Source organism: Clupea harengus, chromosome 22 (assembly GCF_900700415.2).
Source record: "Clupea harengus chromosome 22, Ch_v2.0.2, whole genome shotgun sequence".
NCBI classification, from domain to species: domain Eukaryota; kingdom Metazoa; phylum Chordata; class Actinopteri; order Clupeiformes; family Clupeidae; genus Clupea; species Clupea harengus.
In genome coordinates, this window is record NC_045173.1 from 11,299,736 (window position 1) to 11,322,359 (window position 22,624).

At 49.1% G+C, this 22,624-nt stretch overlaps 1 protein-coding gene across 10 annotated transcripts in view; it reads left to right on the forward strand.

The window, feature by feature from the left end:
* The window catches only part of tenm3 (teneurin transmembrane protein 3), a 478,631-nt gene extending 456,256 nt beyond the window's left edge, over positions 1-22,375 (forward strand). For all 10 annotated transcript variants that reach the window (XM_031560115.2, XM_042703120.1, XM_042703121.1 and 7 more), the window contains 9 exons: positions 1,891-2,123; positions 4,048-4,202; positions 6,721-7,595; positions 9,272-9,447; positions 9,566-9,801; positions 11,524-11,820; positions 14,544-16,155; positions 16,625-16,755; positions 17,478-22,375. In XM_031560115.2, the coding sequence (XP_031415975.1) occupies positions 1,891-2,123; positions 4,048-4,202; positions 6,721-7,595; positions 9,272-9,447; positions 9,566-9,801; positions 11,524-11,820; positions 14,544-16,155; positions 16,625-16,755; positions 17,478-18,233 (4,471 nt within the window). In that variant the 3' untranslated portion in view covers positions 18,234-22,375. The remainder of the gene's footprint in view (positions 1-1,890; positions 2,124-4,047; positions 4,203-6,720; positions 7,596-9,271; positions 9,448-9,565; positions 9,802-11,523; positions 11,821-14,543; positions 16,156-16,624; positions 16,756-17,477) is intronic.
* The last annotated feature ends 249 nt before the right edge of the window (positions 22,376-22,624 follow it).

The window sequence follows — 22,624 nt, forward strand, 5'->3', positions numbered from 1 at the left end:
ATCAGTCTTCTCCCTCGCTGGCCCTTCTTTCTTCCACACTTTACAGCAGCGATAACCTGCTATTACATATTAATGCTAATGAATTAATAAGAGTTTCAGGGTCTCGTGGTTTTTAAATGCTTCATGTGGTCCCTGTGACTTTCTCCATTTGGATCATTGTGTGGTTCAGGCTGCCGTGGTGACAATGTAAAGTATTGGATCGCCTCTGTCGCCATCCTCCTACTGTCAGCCAAGAAAACCTGGGCTTCCTATAAGCAGTGTGGTCTCCGGTGCCTTTTTGGTCTCTCCATGTCCCTTCCCAAAACTCCCATCAGTTTTCTATTAGTTTCACCCTCTTTCCTCTCCCTGTATCCCTTTTTCTTCACTCTCTCTGGTCTGCTTTCTTCCTCTTCCCTTTCTTCCCCTCCTCTCTCTCTCTCTCTCTCTCTCTCTCTCTCTCATTAGTTTGTATTCCTCTTGTGTTTGTTTAGCATAAGTGCTCCATGGCTGTGCCTCACAGCGACAGATAACAGCTTAGTGCTTGTCATTACGGTTTTCACACAAAAACAACAAACTGAGATACCCAAAGAGTCTTCAAGGACTCACCACGTTAAAGTGGAAGCGGGCAAGGTGCTGTTTTTTTGGTTTGTTTGGTTTTGTTTTTTGGGAGAGTTTGTTTTGCTCAATTTTTTCCTGCGGCATCCTTCTGCAGTGTGTCGCACAGCTTTCAGCACCTCTCCCATGTGCTCTCGCCACTGGCTTTGTGATAAGACGTAATTGCCAGCACTGGGACAGTATTTGGTGTGTCAGAAATGGTTGAAAAATAAATGTACCTGTTGCTGAAGGAGAGGGAGAGAGAGAGAAGGAAAGAGAGAGAGAGAGCATGGCAGGGACACTGCAAGAGGCAGTGAGCCAGAGATTGAAGGAGAGCAGGAAAGAGAAGATGCAGGGTAATAAAGGCCAGCAGGGAGAGGAAGAGAGAGCTGGTAGGGTGGGGGTGTGACGGATGGTGTCCCCTCCTCCCGTCTCCGTGACACCGGGTCTGCAGCAGATTGGCCAGTGGCCCTCCCATCCCGTCCCACACACGAGCTGTCTGATGGGCTATATTTAGAACGACCGCCTTTTAAATCGAGGCCCCACCGTCGTCAGGTCGTCGACTTTTTATCAACACCCCAACAGACGCCCGTTGTCATGACAATCCGGAAACTCACACACACACTCACACACACACACATGCACCCCTCGCAGCATTACACTGGCACTTTTTCGGCACAGGAAGTGCGGCTGATTGAGCGGATGTGACAGTCTGTTGGGCATCGTTATGCCCGCGTCAGATGATAGTGATTTCCCGTCACATCACGTTATGCTCACACTGACAATACCACCGTCCGTTCTCGCCCTCCACCCCTTCCCCTCCACTCCTCTCTCTCCCTCTCTTTCGTTCTTTCTCTCTCTCTCTCTCTCTCTCGCTCTAACTCACTCTCCAGACTGACAGGCAGGGTGAAACTCTCTTGTGTTTCTTGTTCACATTTGGATTGCTGCCTGTCTGTCCTGTGAAAATTGGTCCATCTGTGTAAGCCCTGTATGCCAGATTTGATTTTCGTTGCAACCATGTGGCTTGTGTTTTATTTTTTTTATTTTTTTTTTTTTTTTGTCTTCTGTGATTCCCTGTGATTTCTGTCTTGTCCTCTCTCCCTGCCCCCCAGTGAACCCTCCCTCTTGTATACCCGAAGACACAGACAAACCCCGTCATGCCAACCCGACCAGCCAGTGGCACTTGTTTCCTTTTTTAAATGGTTCCCCGTGGTTGTCGTGGGTGGTCTGAAGGGAAACAAGCGTGTTCCTATTGCTGACAGGCTTGCTCGCGCTTCTTATCTGTACTCACACCACCTTCTTCTCATCTTTGTGCAGCAACAACCCAGCGCACAGGTACTACCTGGCAACGGACCCGGTAACAGGGCAGCTGTACGTGTCGGACACCAATTCTCGGCGGATCTACCGGCCCAAGGTGCTGACGGGCACCAAGGAGCTGCTACAGAATGGAGAGGTGGTGGCGGGCACGGGAGAACAGTGTCTGCCCTTCGACGAAGCCCGCTGTGGGGATGGGGGCAAAGCCACGGAGGCACTCCTCCTGGGGCCCAAAGGTAGCACGCACACATATAAACACACGCATGCATGCACGCACGCACTCACACACACACACAGACACACACACGCACACACAAGCACTAATGCACAAAGAATTGTATTTTCCGGTGCCTATATATGGTGTGTGAGTTTGTGTGTGCGTGCGTGCGTGCGTGCGTGCGTGCGTGTGTATGACTCAGACATCCTTCAGTTGCTTTTAAAACCCTTTGTCCCCAAAGAATGGAAACCCAGTGAAAGCAAATGGCAGTAGGGCCAGATAGCCATCCATTCATAAATAAATAAGTGCAGATAGATGTCAGAGAGGCCAGGCGGCAGATGGCTGTGGAGGTCTGTGCCGTCTCCCGGCGCTCTCGCCCACCAGTCACTAGTGGGCGCCGCGGGACCAGAGTGACATGTCTCGTCTTGCGTCTGCCTGCCCCTCCCCTCCCGTTGCTGCCACCAGCTGCCCAAAAGGACAGCTCCTCTCTGCGTCTGACAGGAAATGCCCAACAGGCCTCTCACTCTACACACACACACACAGACACCCTTTCGCTCATACACACACGCATGCACGTACGCACAAGCACACACATTTTGAATTCCCTCCTGGGAAGGCAGAGGAAGCAAACAATGTCATCTGCTGCAGCCTTAAATCTCGGTAAAAATAGGGTATGTTTTAACAGTAAATGCATTTAACAGTTGCTCTAGTGCTGCATTTCATGATTATAATGAGCCAGATGAAGCAGTGGCAGCTGGGGTCCTCATAATATTATGTTGAGGTGATAATGGTGCAGTTTGGACTCTTGTGTGTCGTAAAGAGCAAGCAGATTGTGCGTAGAGTTCATGCTGCTCAGCCCAGACTTGGAAATTAGCTTGCCAGTCTTGGCAGAATGGAGCTGGGAGACTGAGTGCTTCCCAGCTCTCAGCAGCAGGTCAGCAGGTAAACACACACACACACATTCATACAGACACACAAACCCAAACAGGTGTGCACACACAAGCGTGCAGACACACAAACCCACATAAGCACACACACACACACACACACACACACACACACACACACTCACATGCCAAATTGATACTCAGGCACAGCTCCCCCCACCCTTCCTCCTTTGAGAGAGTATATGTGGACTCCCTTCTCTTCTGGACAGGAATTGTGGTGTTCTCTGGTTTTGCTTCTATTTTTTGAAAGACAATTTTGGTAGCCATAGTAACAGCCAGCAGCGCTAATGTCACAACCAAATCCCTAACGCTCACCCCCCAACCCCCTCCCTATCCCCGGCCCTGTCATCTCCCCCCCCCCCGTGCCCTGCGCCCCAGCCCTCCTAGCCTTGCTCTGATTGGAAGGCACAGGGAAAGCATGGAGCCCCTCTCGCTCAGAATCACAGCATCGCTGCTGAAATCAGAAACATACCCCTCTAATGCCCTTGACCAGGTGAGGCTGACCTAGGATCTGAACATACGTGTGTGTGTGTGTGTGTGTGTGTGTGTGTGTGTGTGTGTGTGTGTGTGTGTGTGTGTGTGCGTGTGTTTGGGCTTATGAGTGCACGTGTGTGTGTGTGTGTGTGTGTGTGTGTGTGTGTGTGTGTGTGTGTGTGTGTGTGTGTGTGTGTGTGTGTGTGTGTGTGTGTGTGTGTGTGTGTGTGTGTGTGTGTGTGTGTGTGTGTGTGTGCGTGCGTGCGTGCGTGCGTGTGTGTAGAAAGAGAGAGAGTAGAGGCAGTTGTTTGGCTGCTTCGTCTTAGAAATAATTCAGTGCTGGAAGGCAAAAGCTGAATTATTCACCTTCTCATCCCTCTGCACTGACCTGAAAAATGCAAAGCCAACTCTCGACATGTGTAGCTGTCCTGTTCTGCCAGCCTACTCCAGCACGCAGATGTGTGTGTGTGTGTGTGTGTGTGTATCAGGGATCTTACCCTGCCTCTTTTCCCCTTGCTCCAGGAATCGTGGTGGATAAGAATGGCTACATCTACTTTGTCGACGGCACCATGATCAGGAAGATCGACCGCAACGGCATCATCTCAACCCTGTTGGGCTCCAACGACCTGACCTCAGCGCGCCCCCTCACCTGCGACACCAGCATGCACATCGGACAGGTAAACACCTTCCATTGACCCAGAACCAGCCTCAGGAGCAGACAGACACCTGGTTAGCTGGCTGGCTGTGAGTGAAGCTCCTCTGCTCTCAGAGCATGATGGCAGGGCACAGAGGCAGTGGAGGACTAGAGGACGCAAGCAAAGAGAGGGGGGGGGGGACATGAGACGTGAAAGACAAACAGGGGAGAGGAGTGAGAGAGAGAGAGAGATGAAAAGTGAGAGGGGGGGGGGGAAGAGAGCGGAACAGTGAGTGCGTTTGAAAGGTGGCTGGCAGGGTTAGAGCTCCACCTGCTGGTATCTCCAATATCACCGCATACGTGTCCATCGTGCAGTCATCACGACTAGTCTGATACACACACACACACACACACATGCACATATACACACACACATACACGCGCACACACACATACACTATAGCTTCTGTGGGACTTTAATCTATAGTGCAGACTGTTCATCTCCCAGGGCTTTGCAAGAAGCAGCAAAAATGTTGCTGAGCAAAACAAAAAATGAAACTCAGAATGCTGTTAAACACTATCCTATATGGGAGGTTTGTGTGTGTGTATGTGTGTGTGCGTGTGTGTGTGTGTGTGTGTGAGTGTGCAAGTGAATATGCGTTTTAGTCTAGTGATATTAAATAAAAAAGTACAAGGTTTTTCATATGCTCCCCTGTCTTTGCCACATATTATCCCACATGTGGAAATGTTTCCTGCCCTCCCCTCTCTCTCTCTCTCTCTCTCTCTCTCTCTCTCTCTCTCGTATTTCTTTCTTTTTCTTTATCTTGCTCATTACAAGTCCTTGCCACACACACACTCCCCCCCTCCTCGCTCTCTCTCTCCCTCTGTTTCGCTCGTATCCCCCCCCCCCCCCCCCCCAATCACATACACACAAGGATAGTACAGAAAAAGTAGCACTCATTGGAGCAAACAGGTAGATCAGCTCCAGAGTGTGCTGGCCTGTGGAGAGCATCATTAAAAGAGACACACCTCACTCCCCCGTGCCCCACGCCCTACCCCGCCTCCCCTTACTCAAGGGGTCCTAGAGCAGCTGCAGACAGGAGAAGCACACATAGGTGCCCCATCATTCGCCTGGAAAAACAACCCCACCCCACCGCTGAGCTGGTCGGAGCGTGGAGCCTCTCTGGAGGCTCAGAAACTCTTCCAGAAGGTTCCAAGCCTCCATCTCTGTTCCTCCCTGTCAGTACACCCCCCACCCGCCCTACTGCCCACCAGCGAGCTCTGTCTGTTCTGAAATCAGAGCAGCTGCCCACGGCCAAAGGAGCTGTGACCCCTGCCATTCCCACTCAAGGGCTCTCAGAAAGAGGACGGGAGTGTGCCTCTGTCATCTGCCGCTTACATTTGGCTCTGGCCTTCCTGTATAATTGAGTGCGTGAGGCGACTGGCTCCGGAGCAGGACGTGAGCAGTGCTTTCCCCTCCGCACAGCTGCCAGGGCACTTCCCTGTAGGATTTAATGTGCAGCAGGTTCACAGACTGCTAAACACACCGCCCATAAACACTTTAGAGCAAGGTCAGGACAGGACATGTCAGAATGGCAGAGCTGTCCCAATGCAGACTCATGCTGCGTGTGTGTGTGTGTGTGAGAGTGTGTTCCTGTCCCTGTAGGTGTCTCCAAGGCTCTGAAGAAGACCAGAGCTAGACCTGAACACACCATACTCATTTCACAAATAGAGGCAGGGCAGACACTGTCTGTGTGTGTGTGTGTGTGTGTGTGTGTGTGTGTGTGTGTGTGTGTGCCTGTCTGTGTCTGGGTATGTGTGTGGTTTTCCTTTGGATCCTATCCAGTGAAAACAGACCTTACCTCACCCTGTCCTTAAACACTGTGTAAATGAGATCCAAGGACAATGTGTTTGTTTTGTGTGTGTGTGTGTGTGTGTGTGTGTGTGTGTGTGTGTGTGTGTGTGTGTGTGTGTGTGCGTGTGTGAGTGTGAGTGTGCGTGTGTGTGTGTGTGCGTGTGTGTGTGTGTGTGTCTGTCTGTGTGTGTGTGTTTAAGAATTACAAGACTCTCTCTATGGCTACGTGGGCAGATTCTGACCTTTTGCCAGTATGGGACAAACCACATCTTGTTTAGATAATAAAAGTGCTGGAGCTCTCAGCGTCGGTACTTTTGTTTGTATAGTTGCTTTTTTGTTTAGCCAGACAGTTGCTTCCTTTAGGCAGTGAGGAGATCCATCCCGACACACAATAAATGACCCTGTATCGAGCAAATTGAATAGAGCACAGCCGCACAATGTATTAAGCTCTGGAAGTAAAGGATTCTTCTTCATCAGTGTCACACTTAAGTGCAGAGAGTGAGCCTCAGAGTGTGTGTGTGTCTGTACGTTGCGGGGAGTAGGTGGCCTTGTGTGTGTGTGTGAGAGAGTGTATGTGTGTTTGCATTCCTATGTGTATGAGTTCATCTTTATACATACCTCTATGTGTGTGTGTGTGTGTGTGTGATGTGTGCTTGTGACCTTATCTGGGCTGATCTCTTCATATCTTGTTGTGCTTCCCCCTCAGGTGCGTCTGGAGTGGCCCACGGACCTGGCCATCAACCCCATGGACAACTCCATCTACGTGCTAGACAACAACGTGGTGCTGCAGATCACCGAGAACCGGCAGGTGCGCATTGTGGCCGGGCGGCCCATGCATTGCCAAGTGCCGGGCATCGAGTACACCATGGGCAAGCGTGCCGTGCAGACCACGCTGGAGGGCGCCACGGCCGTCGCGCTCTCCTACAGCGGCGTGCTCTACATCTCTGAGACAGACGAGAAGAAGATCCACCGCATTCGCCAGGTGTCCACCGACGGTGAGATATCCCCGCTGGCCGGCGCGCTGTCGGACTGCGACTGCAAGAACGATGCCAACTGCGACTGCTACCAGACAGGCGAGGGCTACGCCAAGGACGCGCGGCTCAACTCGCCATCCTCTCTAGTGGTGTCGCCGGACGGAACACTCTTCGTAGCCGACCTGGGGAACATCCGCATCAGGGCCATCCGGCGCAACCGGCCACCTATGGGCTCGTCAGGCCTCTACGAGGTGGCGTCGCCGGCCGAGCAGGAGTTGTACGTGTTCGACGCCAACGGCACGCACCAGTACACCATGAGCCTGGTCACCGGCGACTACAAATACAACTTCACCTACAGCAACGAGGATGACATCACCGCCATCACCGACAGCAATGGCAACACGCTGCGCGTTCGTCGCGACCCCAATGGCATGCCCGTGCGGGTGGTTGCCCCCGACAACCAGGTCATCTGGCTGTCCATTGGCACCAACGGTGGCCTGAAGACGCTCACAGCACAGGGGCAGGAGCTCGTGCTCTTCACCTACCATGGCAACAGCGGTCTCCTGGCAACAAAGAGCATTCAGATTGGCTGGACCACCTTCTACGAGTGAGTGTTGCTTTGGCAGAGAGTACGAATGGGGTTTCTTTTCGTTATTGTTAGTCTGGGAGATGCTTTTGTTGATCCAGTCAGACTGCAGACGGGCGTTTGTGGGAAACCCGAGCCTGCTCTCTGACTGTCTGGTCAGCAGGGCCAGTGAATAGCGCAGCACTCAGCAGAAGCAGAGACCCCACGCTCTGCAGTTGGATCAAAGCCGCAATTTCATCTCCCATCTTTGATCAGATAGAGGCAGCACCGGTAGCGCGCTCACTGCTCCTCCAGGGTCACGGTCTGTGCCAGACACATTTTTTCCCAAGCGGCACACACACACACCCACACACATACACACAGAGAGCCACACACATGCGCGAGCACACACACACAAACACACAAACACATACGCACACACAAATAGGCACAGACAGACACACACACACACACACACACACAGACACACATGGCCACACACGTGCACGCACACACACACACACACACACAGATTATGACAGACTGCTGGGACAGTATGTCTGTCTGCAAGACCCCACACGGCTATTGCCGCAGAGACTGTCAGGAAGTATGTTGTTGCAAGGGCACAGTTTGAGCCATGTCACACTGTGAGGCTGTCACCAAGACTGTGTCACTGTAACAGGGGGACATGCATGTCTTTGTGCTGGGGCCAAACCACTGGCAACACACACACACACACACACACACACACACACACACACACACACACTGAGAGCTGAAGCCCAGAAGGCCTGCTTTCAATCTGACATAAGAAGGTCTATCTTCCTGTGCGCTGTTCTGATTTATTCAACACTTCAGCGTTCAATTTAACAGCTTGCTCATTCTCCAACGCCTTTCTCTGCTCAATTCAGACTGAAATCCGCATAGATTTTCCCAACTGCTCATTTTCACTTTGTGTTCAATCATTTCAACTTGACAAGCCCTCTCCAAGCTGCCTTTCTTTTCATTTACCAAGCACAGTCTCTCACCTGTTCCGCAATAAAGCCTCAGACTCCACTCTCTTCATTGCATTCCCTCCACATTTACCTGCAACATATTCACCGTCAACACAATGCTACATTCAGCAAAAGAATGATTCTGCATCTCCCACTTACCTCTCAGATTCCACTCCAGAGAGAAATGCCGCTTTAACAGATATTCTGTGTTCAAGGACTGCTGCACATCTTGGCCTCCTTCAACACTAAACAGCCATTGAGCACTCCGGCAGGAAACTTGCCCAGACTCCATACTAATCCCCCCCCACACACACACACACACACACACACACACACACACACACACACATATATTCCCCCAGTGGCCCATAATGCATCGGGTCAGAGGAAAACCATCACATCCACCTCTTTCAGTGTGAGCTCAGGAGAGAGAGACAGAGAGAGAAAGAGAGAAAGAGAGAGAGAGAGAGGCGCAGGAGTCTCTTAACGCAGCCCTGTCTATCTGTTTACGTAGCTTTGGACACAGGGTAATGTATGCAGCATGGAGGTGAAGGAGGGCCAACGCTGAGAGGAGAGAGAGAGACCTATAATTAGAGAGTGGCCCCTCACCTGACAGCTGATCCCAGAACATTCTACTTGCACTGTAGTTTTTTTTCAAGAGTGGCAAAGCACAGCTTCTGATGTGTGTGTGTGTGTGTGTGTGCATGTCCGTGTGCTTCACAGCTACGACAGCGAGGGACGCCTGACCAATGTCACCTTCCCCACTGGCGTCATCACCAGTCTCCATGGCGACATGAAGCCTGCGCTGACGGTGGACATCGAGACGTCTGGCCGTGAGGATGACGTCAGCATCACCACCAACCTCTCCTCCATAGACTCTTTCTATACACTGGTGCAAGGTGAGCGTGATTAAACACACACACATTGTTATTTACGGCCAAAATGTCATCCTTTAAATATCGCATTTCCCTTCAATCTCCATCTCACTCTGTCTCCATCACTTATTTATTTCCAAAGACCAACTGAGGAACAGTTACCAGGTGGGCTATGATAACTCCCTGCGTGTCATCTACGCTAATGGGATGGACACACACTACCAGACGGAGCCACATATCCTGGCGGGGGCCGCCAACCCTACGGTGGCCCGGAGGAACATGACCCTTCCCGGGGAGAGCGGGCAGAACCTGGTGGAATGGCGATTCCGTAAAGAGCAGACGCGAGGGAAGGTCATCGTGTTCGGACGAAAGCTGAGGGTAGGTTTGAGCAAACACGAAGGGATCTGTTCATTTCAGTGCAGCAGTACGTCCCGTACAGCACTGGGTAACGCTAAAGGAATTAGCACAAGCAAAGCGCTCTATCATTTATCACGGCCAAGCTTTGTAGTGTGATAGATGGTTTAATATATGTTGGCCAATTCCTGCGGTATGTTTGGTCAGTCGCAAGTGCTTAAGGAGCGTCTTTGTCCTTACTGCTTACAAATGGAGAAAAAATCCACTTTCCATTCGCGAGTCTAAATTGTGTGCCTACCACAATATTACAGCTCCACTTTTATGTGCTCTGTGCATAATTCTATGCGCATTACTATGTATTATTCATATAGACAATATAAGAGGGTGTCTCTTGCTTTAAAGGCTCCTTGTTAACTTGTCAAGTTTGCCATGGCGAATCAGGAAAAATGGCTGTCAGTTGATTCACCTCTGAAACTAAGACTTAAGAAGTAGACTGTATATGCCGTTTCTCAAAGCCTAATGTTGTTATGTACAGCTGTTTTTCTAACATGAGTCCTGTCGTGGAAGGCCGCTGAGGGAGTTGTCAGATATGCCACATCCATATGCTAATGGCTCAGGAGCGCTTGTTTATTTCTGGGCAAAGTAGTGGCTGTCAGCTGTGGAACTGACACCGGTGAGGCGGCCCTGCCCATCAGAGGAAGGAGGCCGTTTCCATTTCAAACGGCCCTCAGCGCCACTCCACAAAACACACATTTTCATTTCTCGCGTTTGCTACAGGCACAGATTAGTGTCACCCAGGTGGTGATTAGGGAAATGGGTGTGATTTTTGTTATTTATCTTTTTATTTCTTTTTTTTTTTGTACTTTCTACTCTCTCTCTCCCCTATCGTCTTGGACCGTCTGATCGTTTTGTCTCGTGTACATCAAAGGAGCACTTGAAGTGTTTGGTTATTGTTTTCACCGGTAGTCTGAGGGAGATGAAGGTATGATGAGGGACGTCTCCGGTGCCCTCTAGAGAGGTTCATTTCCATACTGTGTCTCCCCCACTGTCTGCCGCCAAGATGGAGAAGGAGTGGTGTTTGTGTTTCTCCAACACTCACACACACACACAGAGAACTGTCTTCTTATCAGATCTGCCGCAGTCCAGTGTAGTGTAGCCCACCCTGTCATTGCTCAGGATTGATTGATTGTTTTTGTCCCACTTAGTTTCCATCCACTATTCGCCTCACATAAATGAGAAAGCACAGTGGTGTTTATTGAACTGAGAATACCTGAGGGGCAGCGGCAGCCTCTGATTGGTCGACAGAAGCTTCAAGTCTGCTGTGTATATTCGCCTTGTATGTCATATGTATATTAGCCTCATATGTAATATGTATATTCGCCTCGTATGTGATGCTCCAGAAAGAGAGAGAGAGAGGAAAGACAGAGACGGCAAGTTTTGAACAAGCACCAGGGACGCTCTCTGTGAAATAAACACCCTTCAGAAGAACAGCTAATCAGACCCCCCCTACACTCACATCAAGGTTTCTCTAAATTAATTTAGTGTCGTGGTTGAGAATCCATCAGAGCGGGCGTCTTAAACAAACAGGCCGTCACGGCCCTGCTGACTAATCGCACTTGGTCTGACTGATTGACTCTAAGGGCCCTGTGGTAATGATTCTCCACATTCATTTTGTGCTATTTATTCTCGTGTCATTCATTCTGTTCACTTTGTTTTTTCCCCGTTCTTCTTCGTCTGCTTTAAAAGGTCAATGGGAGGAACCTGCTATCGGTGGACTACGACCGAACGCTGCGGACGGAGAAGATCTACGATGACCACCGCAAGTTCCTGCTGAAGATCGTCTACGACTCGTCAGGCCACCCCACACTGTGGGTGCCCAGCAGCAAGCTGATGTCCGTCAACATCACCTACTCCAGCACGGGCCAGGTCACCTGCATCCAGCGCGGCCCGACCTCTGAACGCGTGGAGTACGACAGCCAAGGACGCATCGTCACCCGCACCTTTGCCGACGGCAAGACCTGGAGCTACACCTACCTGGATAAGGTGAGTTAGCCAAGGAGGAGGTTCTTGTAGGTGGGCTTTAGATGTCCAGTGCAAACAGAGCAAGACACATGGGATGAGAGATCTGGCTTGAGCTCGATAGAATTCATCTCTGACTGAGCTTGTTGCGAAATGTATGTAATGGGCTTTCAGTGCACCACTTTCTCAGGCTTTAGCTCTCCAGCACATTTACACACGTTTACCACTCTGTCTGTCTGTCCGTCTGTCCAGTGTAACTGAGAGACTCACATGAGAAGGTGACAAGCGGGTTCAGATGTTGACAAATTGGATCATATTCAGGGGAACTTTGGTTCTGGAGCACCGCTTAGCACCAGAGAAATGCAACTAGTCTTCCTTTTTTTTTATACACCTCATACGGCAGAAACATAAGCTCTTAAGCAGCCCTTTCAGCAAGATGAAGCTTTTACACCGCCGCCCCCCCCCCCCCCCATCCCCCATAGACCTTGGACAAAGTCTTATTTTCCTAGGCCAACTGTAATTTAACAAAATATGATCCTAATATTGTGCCTGTCCAAGTTTGTAAAGCTAGAAAATGCCTCAGCGGTGCTGACTGCAGGCTGACCTTTGGGAAAGCCCCTGTGGAACTGACTGGCCAAGCGCACAGCTGTGTCTCTGGTTCGCAATAACCGCCTCTGCTCCGGGTCCGACTCTTTATGGGACAGCTTCGCTGAGACTTCCCAGTCCAGCCCTGGAACCGGCGAGCTCTTGGCAATACGGTGTCTGGATTTATTTGTGGAGTGTAAGCAAGTGTATATTATTAATGACGGTGAGGAAAAGAGGCAAGTTATTTTGTAAAAGAAAAACAACAAATAATTGAGAATCCCCTGAAAGCAGTGAGTGTCAAAAGGTTGCCATGAATTATGGGGAGGAGGACCTGAAAGAGCAGAGAGAGCGCACACTGAAATATGACTCTTTGTGTGTGTGTGTGTGTGTGTGTGTGGGATGACTAAAAGTTATGGCTGCAGAAATGGGACTCAGGGGAGCGAGAGACTGGGCCTGAAGTTTACAGTCCTGCAAAGAGCACAAGAGAAGTACCTACATAAAAGAGAGATCAGAAAGCAATAAATACAGCCAATTAACACGATTAACACAGTGCCTCAGGCCTTGAACTCAGATTCATTGGAGTAGTCCTCAAAACATGTTGGCTGTGCGTCTGTTCTTTGGAAGTTCTGTGATCTGTGTAGTTCAGAGATGAACACCTGAGGTACTTATATTATATTTTATATATATATATATTTATACATATTTATATATATAAATGGTGTCCGTTGTCTGAGTCTGAAAGTAAACTTTTCCCTCCACACATCAGAACTCCTGAGAGAGAGAATAGAGGCTTGTTTACTTGCAGTGAAGAGCAGGCAAATAAAATAAAGTCCCCCGTGTGGATTAAATATGCATGCGGCCGGCGCTCAGCACTGCCACACACCCAGGTAGCGTGACCAGGAGGAGCGGAGTCAACGCACAAACACATGCCACCCAGCACAGGGGGGAGGAGAGGAGTCAACGCACAAACACATGCCACCCAGCACAGGGGGGAGGAGAGGGGGAGGAACACTGAGGCTGTTCACCAAGGGATGACAGAGATCAGGCAGAGAGAGTCAGAAACACACACAACACACAAGCACAGAGACATGAACACACACAAACACACACACACACACACACACACACACACACACACACACACACATTCACACACAGACACACATTCACATATACATACTGTCACAGACAATCACAGGCAAACCACTCACATACAGACACACACATATGCACACAAACACACACAGAAAACTGTACCACATACAATCTCTCACATACAAACGTTAGTGTCACACACACACACTCCATAAATGCATAAGTAAATAGTTGTTCCCACCCTCTTGAGAGGGGGTTGGTTGTGAGAAAGATAAATAAATGCAGGATGTGGAGGCAGTGCAGCGGGACCACACACACACACACACACGCACACACACACACACACACACTCCTCCATCCCACCTCACCCAGGTCTCTGGCTATTCAGATGTTTATTGATTTATTTGCTCATTTATTTATTAGCCCCCACATTTATTATTGATAACTCTGCCACCTCCTGGGCTGTCACTTAGAATCAAACAGAGCCAGTCTGACAAGCAAGATACTTTCCCTTTTCTATGGCACACAATCACTATGAGGCCAGGATCCCTCCTATCTCACCAAGGCACATACACTCAGTGTACATTATCCACTTATCTGCTAGGATTTGCGTTTTCTTTTTTTTCTTTTTACTCGTCTTTATCCTCTGCTTGTTTCATGTTCCTCATAACTCCTTCCTCTACCTTTAGGTGATAATGCAAAGCAGGTAATTACCTGTTGTTTGCCTAAGTGATTGTGACTTTCAGTGGAGCTTAGCTTATGAGATAAGTACAGACACGGCATGGGGCCGGAGCCAATAATTGCAGCTCACTTTAGAATTACGCATCCGAGTGCATTAAACAGGTCTGCGCTTAGACATGCTGGGGTCAAGGAGAACTCAATTAAAGGAAGAAATCATTTCCCAAATGGAATGTTAATACCTGCATTTACAGCCCATTTGCATTTTAAATGCTTGTTAGTGTAATTAATTGTTCTACCCCCCCCCCCCCCCCTTCCCCTTTCTCTGCATTTCTTTCTCTCTTCCATCCCCTTCTCCGTTTCCTTTTTGGCTCTCCCCATCTCTCCAGTCCATGGTCCTCCTGCTGCACAGCCAGCGGCAGTACATCTTCGACTACGACACGCAGGACCGCCTGTCAGCCATCACCATGCCCAGTGTGGCGCGGCACACCATGCAGACCATCCGCTCCGTGGGCTACTACCGCAACATCTACAACCCGCCCGAGAGCAACGCCTCGGTGACGGTGGACTACAGCGAGGACGGGCAGCTGTTGCGCGTGGCCCACCTGGGCACGGGCCGCCGCGTGCTCTACAAGTACCGCCGGCAGAACAAGCTGTCGGAGATCCTGTACGACAGCACGCGCGTCAGCTTTACCTACGACGAGACGGCCGGCGTGCTGAAGACGGTCAACCTCCAGAGCGAGGGCTTCATCTGCTCCATCCGCTACCGGCAGGTTGGCCCGCTGGTGGACCGGCAGATCTTCCGCTTCAGCGAGGACGGCATGGTGAACGCCCGCTTCGACTACACCTACGACAACAGCTTCCGGGTCACCAGCATGCAGGGGGTCATCAACGAGACGCCACTGCCCATCGACCTGTACCAGTTCGACGACATCTCGGGGAAAGTGGAGCAGTTCGGCAAGTTCGGGGTCATCTACTACGACATCAACCAGATCATCTCCACGGCGGTGATGACCTACACCAAACATTTTGATGCACATGGGCGCATCAAGGAGATCCAGTACGAGATCTTCCGCTCGCTCCTGTACTGGATCACCATCCAGTACGACAACGTGGGCCGCGTCACCAAACGCGAGATCAAGATTGGACCCTTCGCCAACACCACCAAGTACGGCTACGAGTACGACGTGGACGGACAACTAACGACCGTCTACCTCAACGAGAAGATCATGTGGCGCTACAACTACGACCTCAACGGCAACCTGCACCTGCTCAACCCCGGCAGCAGCGCCCGCCTCACCCCACTGCGCTACGACCTGCGCGACCGCATCACACGCCTGGGCGACATTCAGTACCGCCTGGACGAGGACGGCTTCCTGCGTCAGCGTGGCACCGAGATCTTCGAGTACAACTCCAAGGGCCTGCTGGTGCGTGTGCACAGCAAGGGCGGCGGCTGGACCATCCAGTACCGCTACGACGGGTTGGGCCGGCGGTTGGCTTCACGCAACAGCCTCGGCCAGCATCTGCAGTTCTTCTACGCCGATCTCAACTACCCCACTCGTATCACCCACGTCTACAACCACTCCAGCTCGGAGATCACCTCCCTCTACTATGACCTGCAGGGCCACCTGTTCGCCATGGAGATCAGCAGTGGCGAGGAGTTCTACATCGCCTGCGACAACACCGGAACTCCTCTGGCAGTCTTCAGCAGCAACGGGCGCCTGCTCAAGCAGGTGCACTACACGGCCTTCGGCGAGATCTACTTCGATTCCAACCCGGCCTTCCAGCTGGTCATCGGCTTCCATGGCGGCCTCTACGACCCCCTGACCCGGCTGCTGCACTTCGGCGAGCGGGACTACGACATCCCGGCCGGACGCTGGACCACCCCAGACATCGCCACCTGGAAGCGAGTGGGCAAGGATCCCGCCCCTTTTAATCAGTACATGTTCCGCAACAACAACCCCGTCAGCAAGGTGCACGAGGTCAAGGAGTACGTCACAGGTGAGGTCACGCAAGGAGAGAACAAGGTGTTTTTAATTAATTTTGTGGAGAGGTTTAGATATGCAGTCTGGCTACATATGAAAGCACATTCTTGGGCAAATAGCAAGCTTTATCCGAAACGAGACAGCATTTTGGAAAGTGGGATGTAATAAGAGGATGTGATATGAAAACATTCATCCTTAATCAAAGGATTAGGGAATTTACTGTGCACGGTATAATTGAGTTCACATATGTCAGCCATTTTTTTGGTATGGGATCGCCTTTGTTTACGCTGGCAGAGCTGTGAAGGTTTGGATGTTTGCCCTCGGGCTTGCTGTGAAGTTAGGTCAAGTTAACAGAAATGTCACACTGCCAAACCCTGTAAGGATTTGGAATTCATGGTCTTGTTATTGGAATGGTGTTAAGAGAATTTTCTGGAATTATGCTAATTTTCTATGTTGGTTATTCCTCCCTCTCCTACTGTACGTAGATATCAACATCTGGCTGGTGACGTTTGGGTTCCACCTTCACAATGCCATCCCAGGATTCCCCATCCCAAAGTTCGACCTGACGCAGCCCTCGCTGGAGATGAGGAAGAGTCAGCTGTGGGATGACCTACCGGTGCGTATCTCCAGCTGTCTTTTACTCAGACTTCCTTTCTCCTCCATCCTTCCACTCTTGCCCTTTATTATCCTACGTCCACAGTGTTTATCCTCTGTCTCTCGTTTCCTGTCTTTCCTCTTCTCTCCATTTCCTTAGCCAGGGGTCTTAAAGCCACTAAGTGGCTGGACGTGTGTTGTTCTACCCTCTTAAGGCACACATCGAAAAGAAGCAAACAAAGTCAGGGTGGCCCTTAGTTCAGCCAACAAAGATGAGACCAATTATCCAACTCTGAATCATTACCAGTTTTGCTGGAAATAGGGTCATTATCTGCAAGCATTTGAAGTGCAAATGAGTCCCCCTCTCTCCTTAATTGTCCTAGCGTGACAGTCATTAAATTAACAAGCTGTACTCAAAGCTCAACATTTTTAAATTTTTTCAAAGTATGCATTGGTTTTTATTACCCTTCACAACTTCTGTTGTTGTTTTTGCCGAATTTGTTTTGTCAGACAATTCCTTTGTTAAGCAAGTTCTGTCAACTTTTATTTTCTGCCACCTTCAAGTTAACGCTAAGAAGATTAAAAGATGGACATTTTCCAAGTCGTGCCTTTGTTCGGCATTGCAAAATATTTTGTCTTTAAAGTAGACCATTATCCGACACCCCGCTGCCCATTCTGAACGCCTGCTCATTCTTTGCTCACTCTGTTTCTCTCTCTCTCCCTCTTTCTCTTCCCCCTTCACAGTCCATCTCTGGGGTGCAGCAGGCTGTGACACATCAGGCCAAGGCGTTCTTGTCGTTTGAGCGCATGCCCGAGATCCAGCTGAGCCGGTGGAAGACCGGCACTGAGAGGCCGTGGCTGTGGTTCGCCACCGTCAAGTCGCTCATCGGCAAGGGCGTGATGATGGCCATCAGCCAGGGCCGCGTGATCACCAGCGCGCTCAACATCGCCAACGAGGACTGCATCAAGGTGGCGACAGTGCTCAACCATGCCTACTACCTGGAGGACCTGCACTTCACGGTGGAGGGCCGTGACACGCACTACTTCATCAAAACCACGCTGCCCGAGAACGACCTGGGCGCCTTGCGGCTCACCAGCGGCCGCAAGGCGCTGGACAACGGCGTCAACGTGACGGTGTCGCAGTCCACCACGGTTGTGAACGGGCGCTCGCGGCGCTTCGCCGACGTGGAGCTGCAGCACGGCGCCCTGGCGCTGCACGTGCGCTACGGCATGACGCTGGACGAGGAGAAGGCACGCGTGCTGGAGCAGGCGCGCCAGCGGGCGCTCTCCAGCGCATGGGCGCGCGAGCAGCAGCGGGTGCGCGAGGGCGAGGAGGGCGCGCGGCTCTGGACGGAGGGCGAGAAGCGGCAGCTGCTGAGCAACGGCAAGGTGCAGGGCTACGACGGTTACTATGTGCTGTCGGTGGAGCAGTACCCCGAGCTGGCCGACAGTGCCAACAACATCCAGTTCCTGCGGCAGAGCGAGATCGGGAAGAGGTAACACGACTGCACAGCCCAGCACCACTCCATGCCAGATGGCACGCCGGACTCCCTCGCCCTTCCCCCCATTGCCTCTCACACGTCCACCCGCCAAAGAGACTGTAGAGCTCTCCCTCCCCAAGTCTGTGTCCTGTAAACAAATATGTTTAAATACACACACACATGCAATGACATCCAAATACACACATATACATACAGATACATATACAGATATATATGGAGCCTCCCTGTTTCTGAAGACTATAGGAGGCTTCAGGCTAGAGCCTCACGTAGAGTTGTCTCAGTTTAACGCAGTTACCGTGTAGAAAATGACTCAATTTTAAAGCAGTAAAATGACCACTACATGGTCTGGATTAGAATGGTCCAGACCCATGGTGACAGTTCATGTTTGGCCCACTTCACTACGTTGAAGTAACTCTGGACTTCTCCTCAGAAGAACAAGTCAAGACTCACTTTGTAAAAGTTGCAAAACAAAAAAAAACTCTTGTCTTTCTTTCTTCTTTTCTTTCTTTTTTTTACTATCAACCTGAGAGGTGACCTTCTACAAACACGAAAAAAAGGAGGAGAAAAAACAAACAACGGAAGACTTGAAGTGTTTACATACAGTAACACATACCACTGCGCTTCTCTGGAGTGAGACCCTCTGTGCGTCCTGATTGGCTGACCTAATAGGAAGAGAGTTTAGAAGGGAAAAAAAGCGAATCACTTGATTGGTCGGGTCAGCTCTGGGGTGTACAGCTGTGAGCTACAGAAGTGAAAGCGTGTGGTTCTCTGTGGGAAGGACACTCCTGAGAGTGACGTTCACACTCCCACGACTGCGCCAGGGACCCGTGCTCCGACCCAGCGTGCTTAGGGCCACATCCATGTGCGGCCAGACCAGGAGACGCGGGAGAGGCGGAAAGTTAAATAAAATAAATGTGCGACACATGAAAGAATAAAATAATCATATCCAACCAAGCTTTTAACTGAAACATGAGAATAATCTTTATGGATTTTTTTTAAAGATGAAAGAAAGTAAATCCACTTATCCGTATTTCAATATTAGTCTCAGAGAAAGTAATTTATGTACAGTGTTTCTACTTAAAAAAAAATAAAATCTTAAAAATAGAGATTTCCTCTTGTCATGCATTACTGTTTATACTTTAAATATTTTATCCTGTTAGAATTTATGGTAATGCTATCCAAGATAAGTAACATACTCTACTTTGTCATTCATTTCTGCATTCAGGCTGGAAGTTTTTCTTTTCTTTTCCTTTCTGTATCTTCCTTTTTTCTCTCTTTTCCTAAAACTTTGTTTGGCACTTACTGTTTTTGGAAATTGTCCATAAAGTCTTTTCAAGCTCTGTATGCCTTTATAGGAAATCGTTTGTGATAGATACTGCGAACCAGCTCTTTAGAAGATGCAAATAAACTTTACACACGCAGGTCGATATCTAGCCTGATGACCGACGTGTTCGATGAGCAGACAGTGTTGTTCTCTTCGGGCTGGATTTGTGTTGTTTTCAATGCTTTATCTTGCTCCTTGGCTTCACACGTCGGGAAGCCTACAGCAAAGATTTCCTGTGAGTGTCAGAGTGCTTTGCCTTGTGTGTGAGCGGGAAAGCGTGAGCTGATGCGACCAGCCAGTAAGCTGCTTGCCCATAGGCACAAGTTGAACAAGCGAATGCACGAACATCGTGAACATCTTCAAACAGGCCACTTAACGCATTCATAACAAATCATGACTAATGGAGCCCAACAAGCCCCCAAAGCCCAGTTATCACAGCGAGTCGCGTGCAGACACAATCGTGTCAAACGCATGATTAGCCCTAGTGTGGGCATGATCAGAAGAAGAGCAGGGGGGAGAGGAGGAGGAAGGAGAGGTGACCCCTTCCACACTTTAGTTAAGCCAGTGGAAGGTGGCTGGGCAAAAACGAAACAATGTGCATTAGACTGGATATTTTTTGGACATAACCTAAATAGCAAGTGAGTGTAATGTGAGGAGGTTGCCATGCGATGTGCAGGAGGATCACCAAGCAACAGAAGTGTTCTTGTTTTTACAGTGTTTAACTCAACACTTTCTCGCTCTCTCACTCTCCTTCTTTCTCTTTTCTTTGTATTCTCTCTCTCTCTCTCTCTTCAAGAACCTGAGGGAAAACACACAAGTAGGAAGAGAGGGAGAGTTATAGAGAGAGGAAATCAAACTTTTCGCCCCTCGAGTTTTACTTCAACCAACCATGATTAATTTTTTTTGGAGGTAGAGAGTTAATGCTTGTGAAGAGAATTTCGTCAGTTCACACGGTGTGAAGTCAGTAATTCTGACAGCAAGCCTCTCATCTCTGAAAAGTCAGGACTATAGTTCTGCCTGTAAACAAATACATCCCTCCTTTTTAACAGGTCATTATGGAATGGCTCATAGTACAGACATTGTTTTGTTTTTTTTGTTTTTCATAAACACTCTTTAAGATTGTACCAGTTTAAAAAAAAAATGTATGGACTAACGAATGAGAAAGTATTGTTTCTGTTTTTGTTTCATGTTTTTTTTGTATCTGTTTGAGTTTCATCTTTTTTTTTTAACGAGTCATTGAATTGTATTTTTCTATTCATGTGTGACCAGTTTGACTGGGTCTTTGAGAAGGAAGCAATCTTAGGTTATTGCGCTTGTGTGATTATTTTTGTTCTCTCTATCTGTGTGTCTGATTCTCTGTGGTGTTACTGGCTGGACCCAGCCTGGGCCATGCGCTGTGTTTGAACAGAAAGGACTAAAGCTATTCTCCTCCTGACCCGCCTCCGGCCCTCTCATGCCTTGCCTGTGTATGTATTTGAGGGTGGCATCACAATCAGTATTCACCATGGGATTTTGGTTCTCCATGGCTGTCCCTCATTTTGACCCCTACCAGAAAGTTCAAAGGTTATTTTTTCAAAACAATTTTGTTTTATTCAGGCATTTGACTGCATGTCAATCATTTCATCTTAAGGCTCACAGTAAGCCACACCAGATCTTTGCTGGAGAAAAAGGAGTTTATAACTAAAAATGCAGTCGAGTCCAGTAAGAGTCCCTGCGCTCCTGTCCCATAGGAGGGGGGGGCTAGGGAGGAGGAGGAGCAGGGCTGAGCAGTCAGACAGGGGAGAGCAGATCACCAGGGAGGAGTGAGAGTGAGGTCCGCTTTTGTTTGACTGTCGTTTGCATGCCTACAATGTAAAATGCCCATCGCCGCTCCGTCAGAGAAGAAATGTGCATCTCATGACTTTGATCCCTCATGTCAGCACACAAAAAAATATGTAGGTTAGAACAGGGTGGGGGGGGGTACATTCTGTAAATGAAATATTGCACTATAATGTCCATAGTGTAATTGCGTCGCATTGTTTGATTTATTTACCTTTAAGTGCTAGTCAGGTCATGGATCCAAGTGAAAACAGGGCTTGTACTGTCATTTGTAATGGCAGATAAGGACATGGGAAGGTCCTCGGTAAGGATGGACCCTAAATGAGAGGGGGGATGTTTGTCATGCATCATTTGTTGGAAGCAGGCACATTTTCGTTGACATAGGAAGAATTGGTACAAAATGGCTGCCATTCACCATCCCAGATACGAGCACTATTCATACAGTAAGCAACCACTAGGATGGAGATAGTTTGTGTGTGTGCCAGAGATGGAAAACCCTGATCCTTGGACATTATGTGGTGATTGAGATGTGTTTGTTTTAAACATGCTTTTAGTCGTCCCATCACTCCACACTGGCTAGACAAGGCGTTTATTTTCAGAGATGGTTCTTTTGTATTTTTATGTGGCAAAGAAAAGTGATTCTCTCTTTTTTTGTGTGAAGCAGGGATGCAAACACCTGGAGTAAAACTGATCTGAACTGTAAATCCAATAAAAAAAATGTATCAGTCTTTTTCTGTGTGATGAAGGTACAGAACTCTTTTATTTATTCAAACTTGTTTTTTTTGTTAAGTTTTTTTTTTATTTGTCCTTTCTTCAGTCAGCATCCTCTGCAGGTTCATGTTATTGTTTATATACACGTTGCCGTTTAGAGTGCGAATAAAGTGCAATTTTAATGTAATCTGGGAAGAGGTCATTTCTGGGACTCCAGTCCTTTTTATCTTCATGTCAATGCTCCACAGAGATCAATCATACTAATAAAATGGAATACTGTAAAGGTTTCTGAATGCTGCAAGCCCGACTGTTGTTTTCTTTACATATGCATACATGGCTTGTGCAGGAATAAAGAGTGTTTTGTTTGAAAAGGCGCCACAGCCAAGGTCGTGCTTGCACACCTAAATGGGTTTGTGCAACACAGCTGTGCAGAGGAGACGGCCTTTGTGTTTTACATGTACCCATAATCAAGTAAGTGTGTGTGTGTGAATTGAATCACAAATCAACAAGAAAGGTTAAGATTGTAACATGAATAA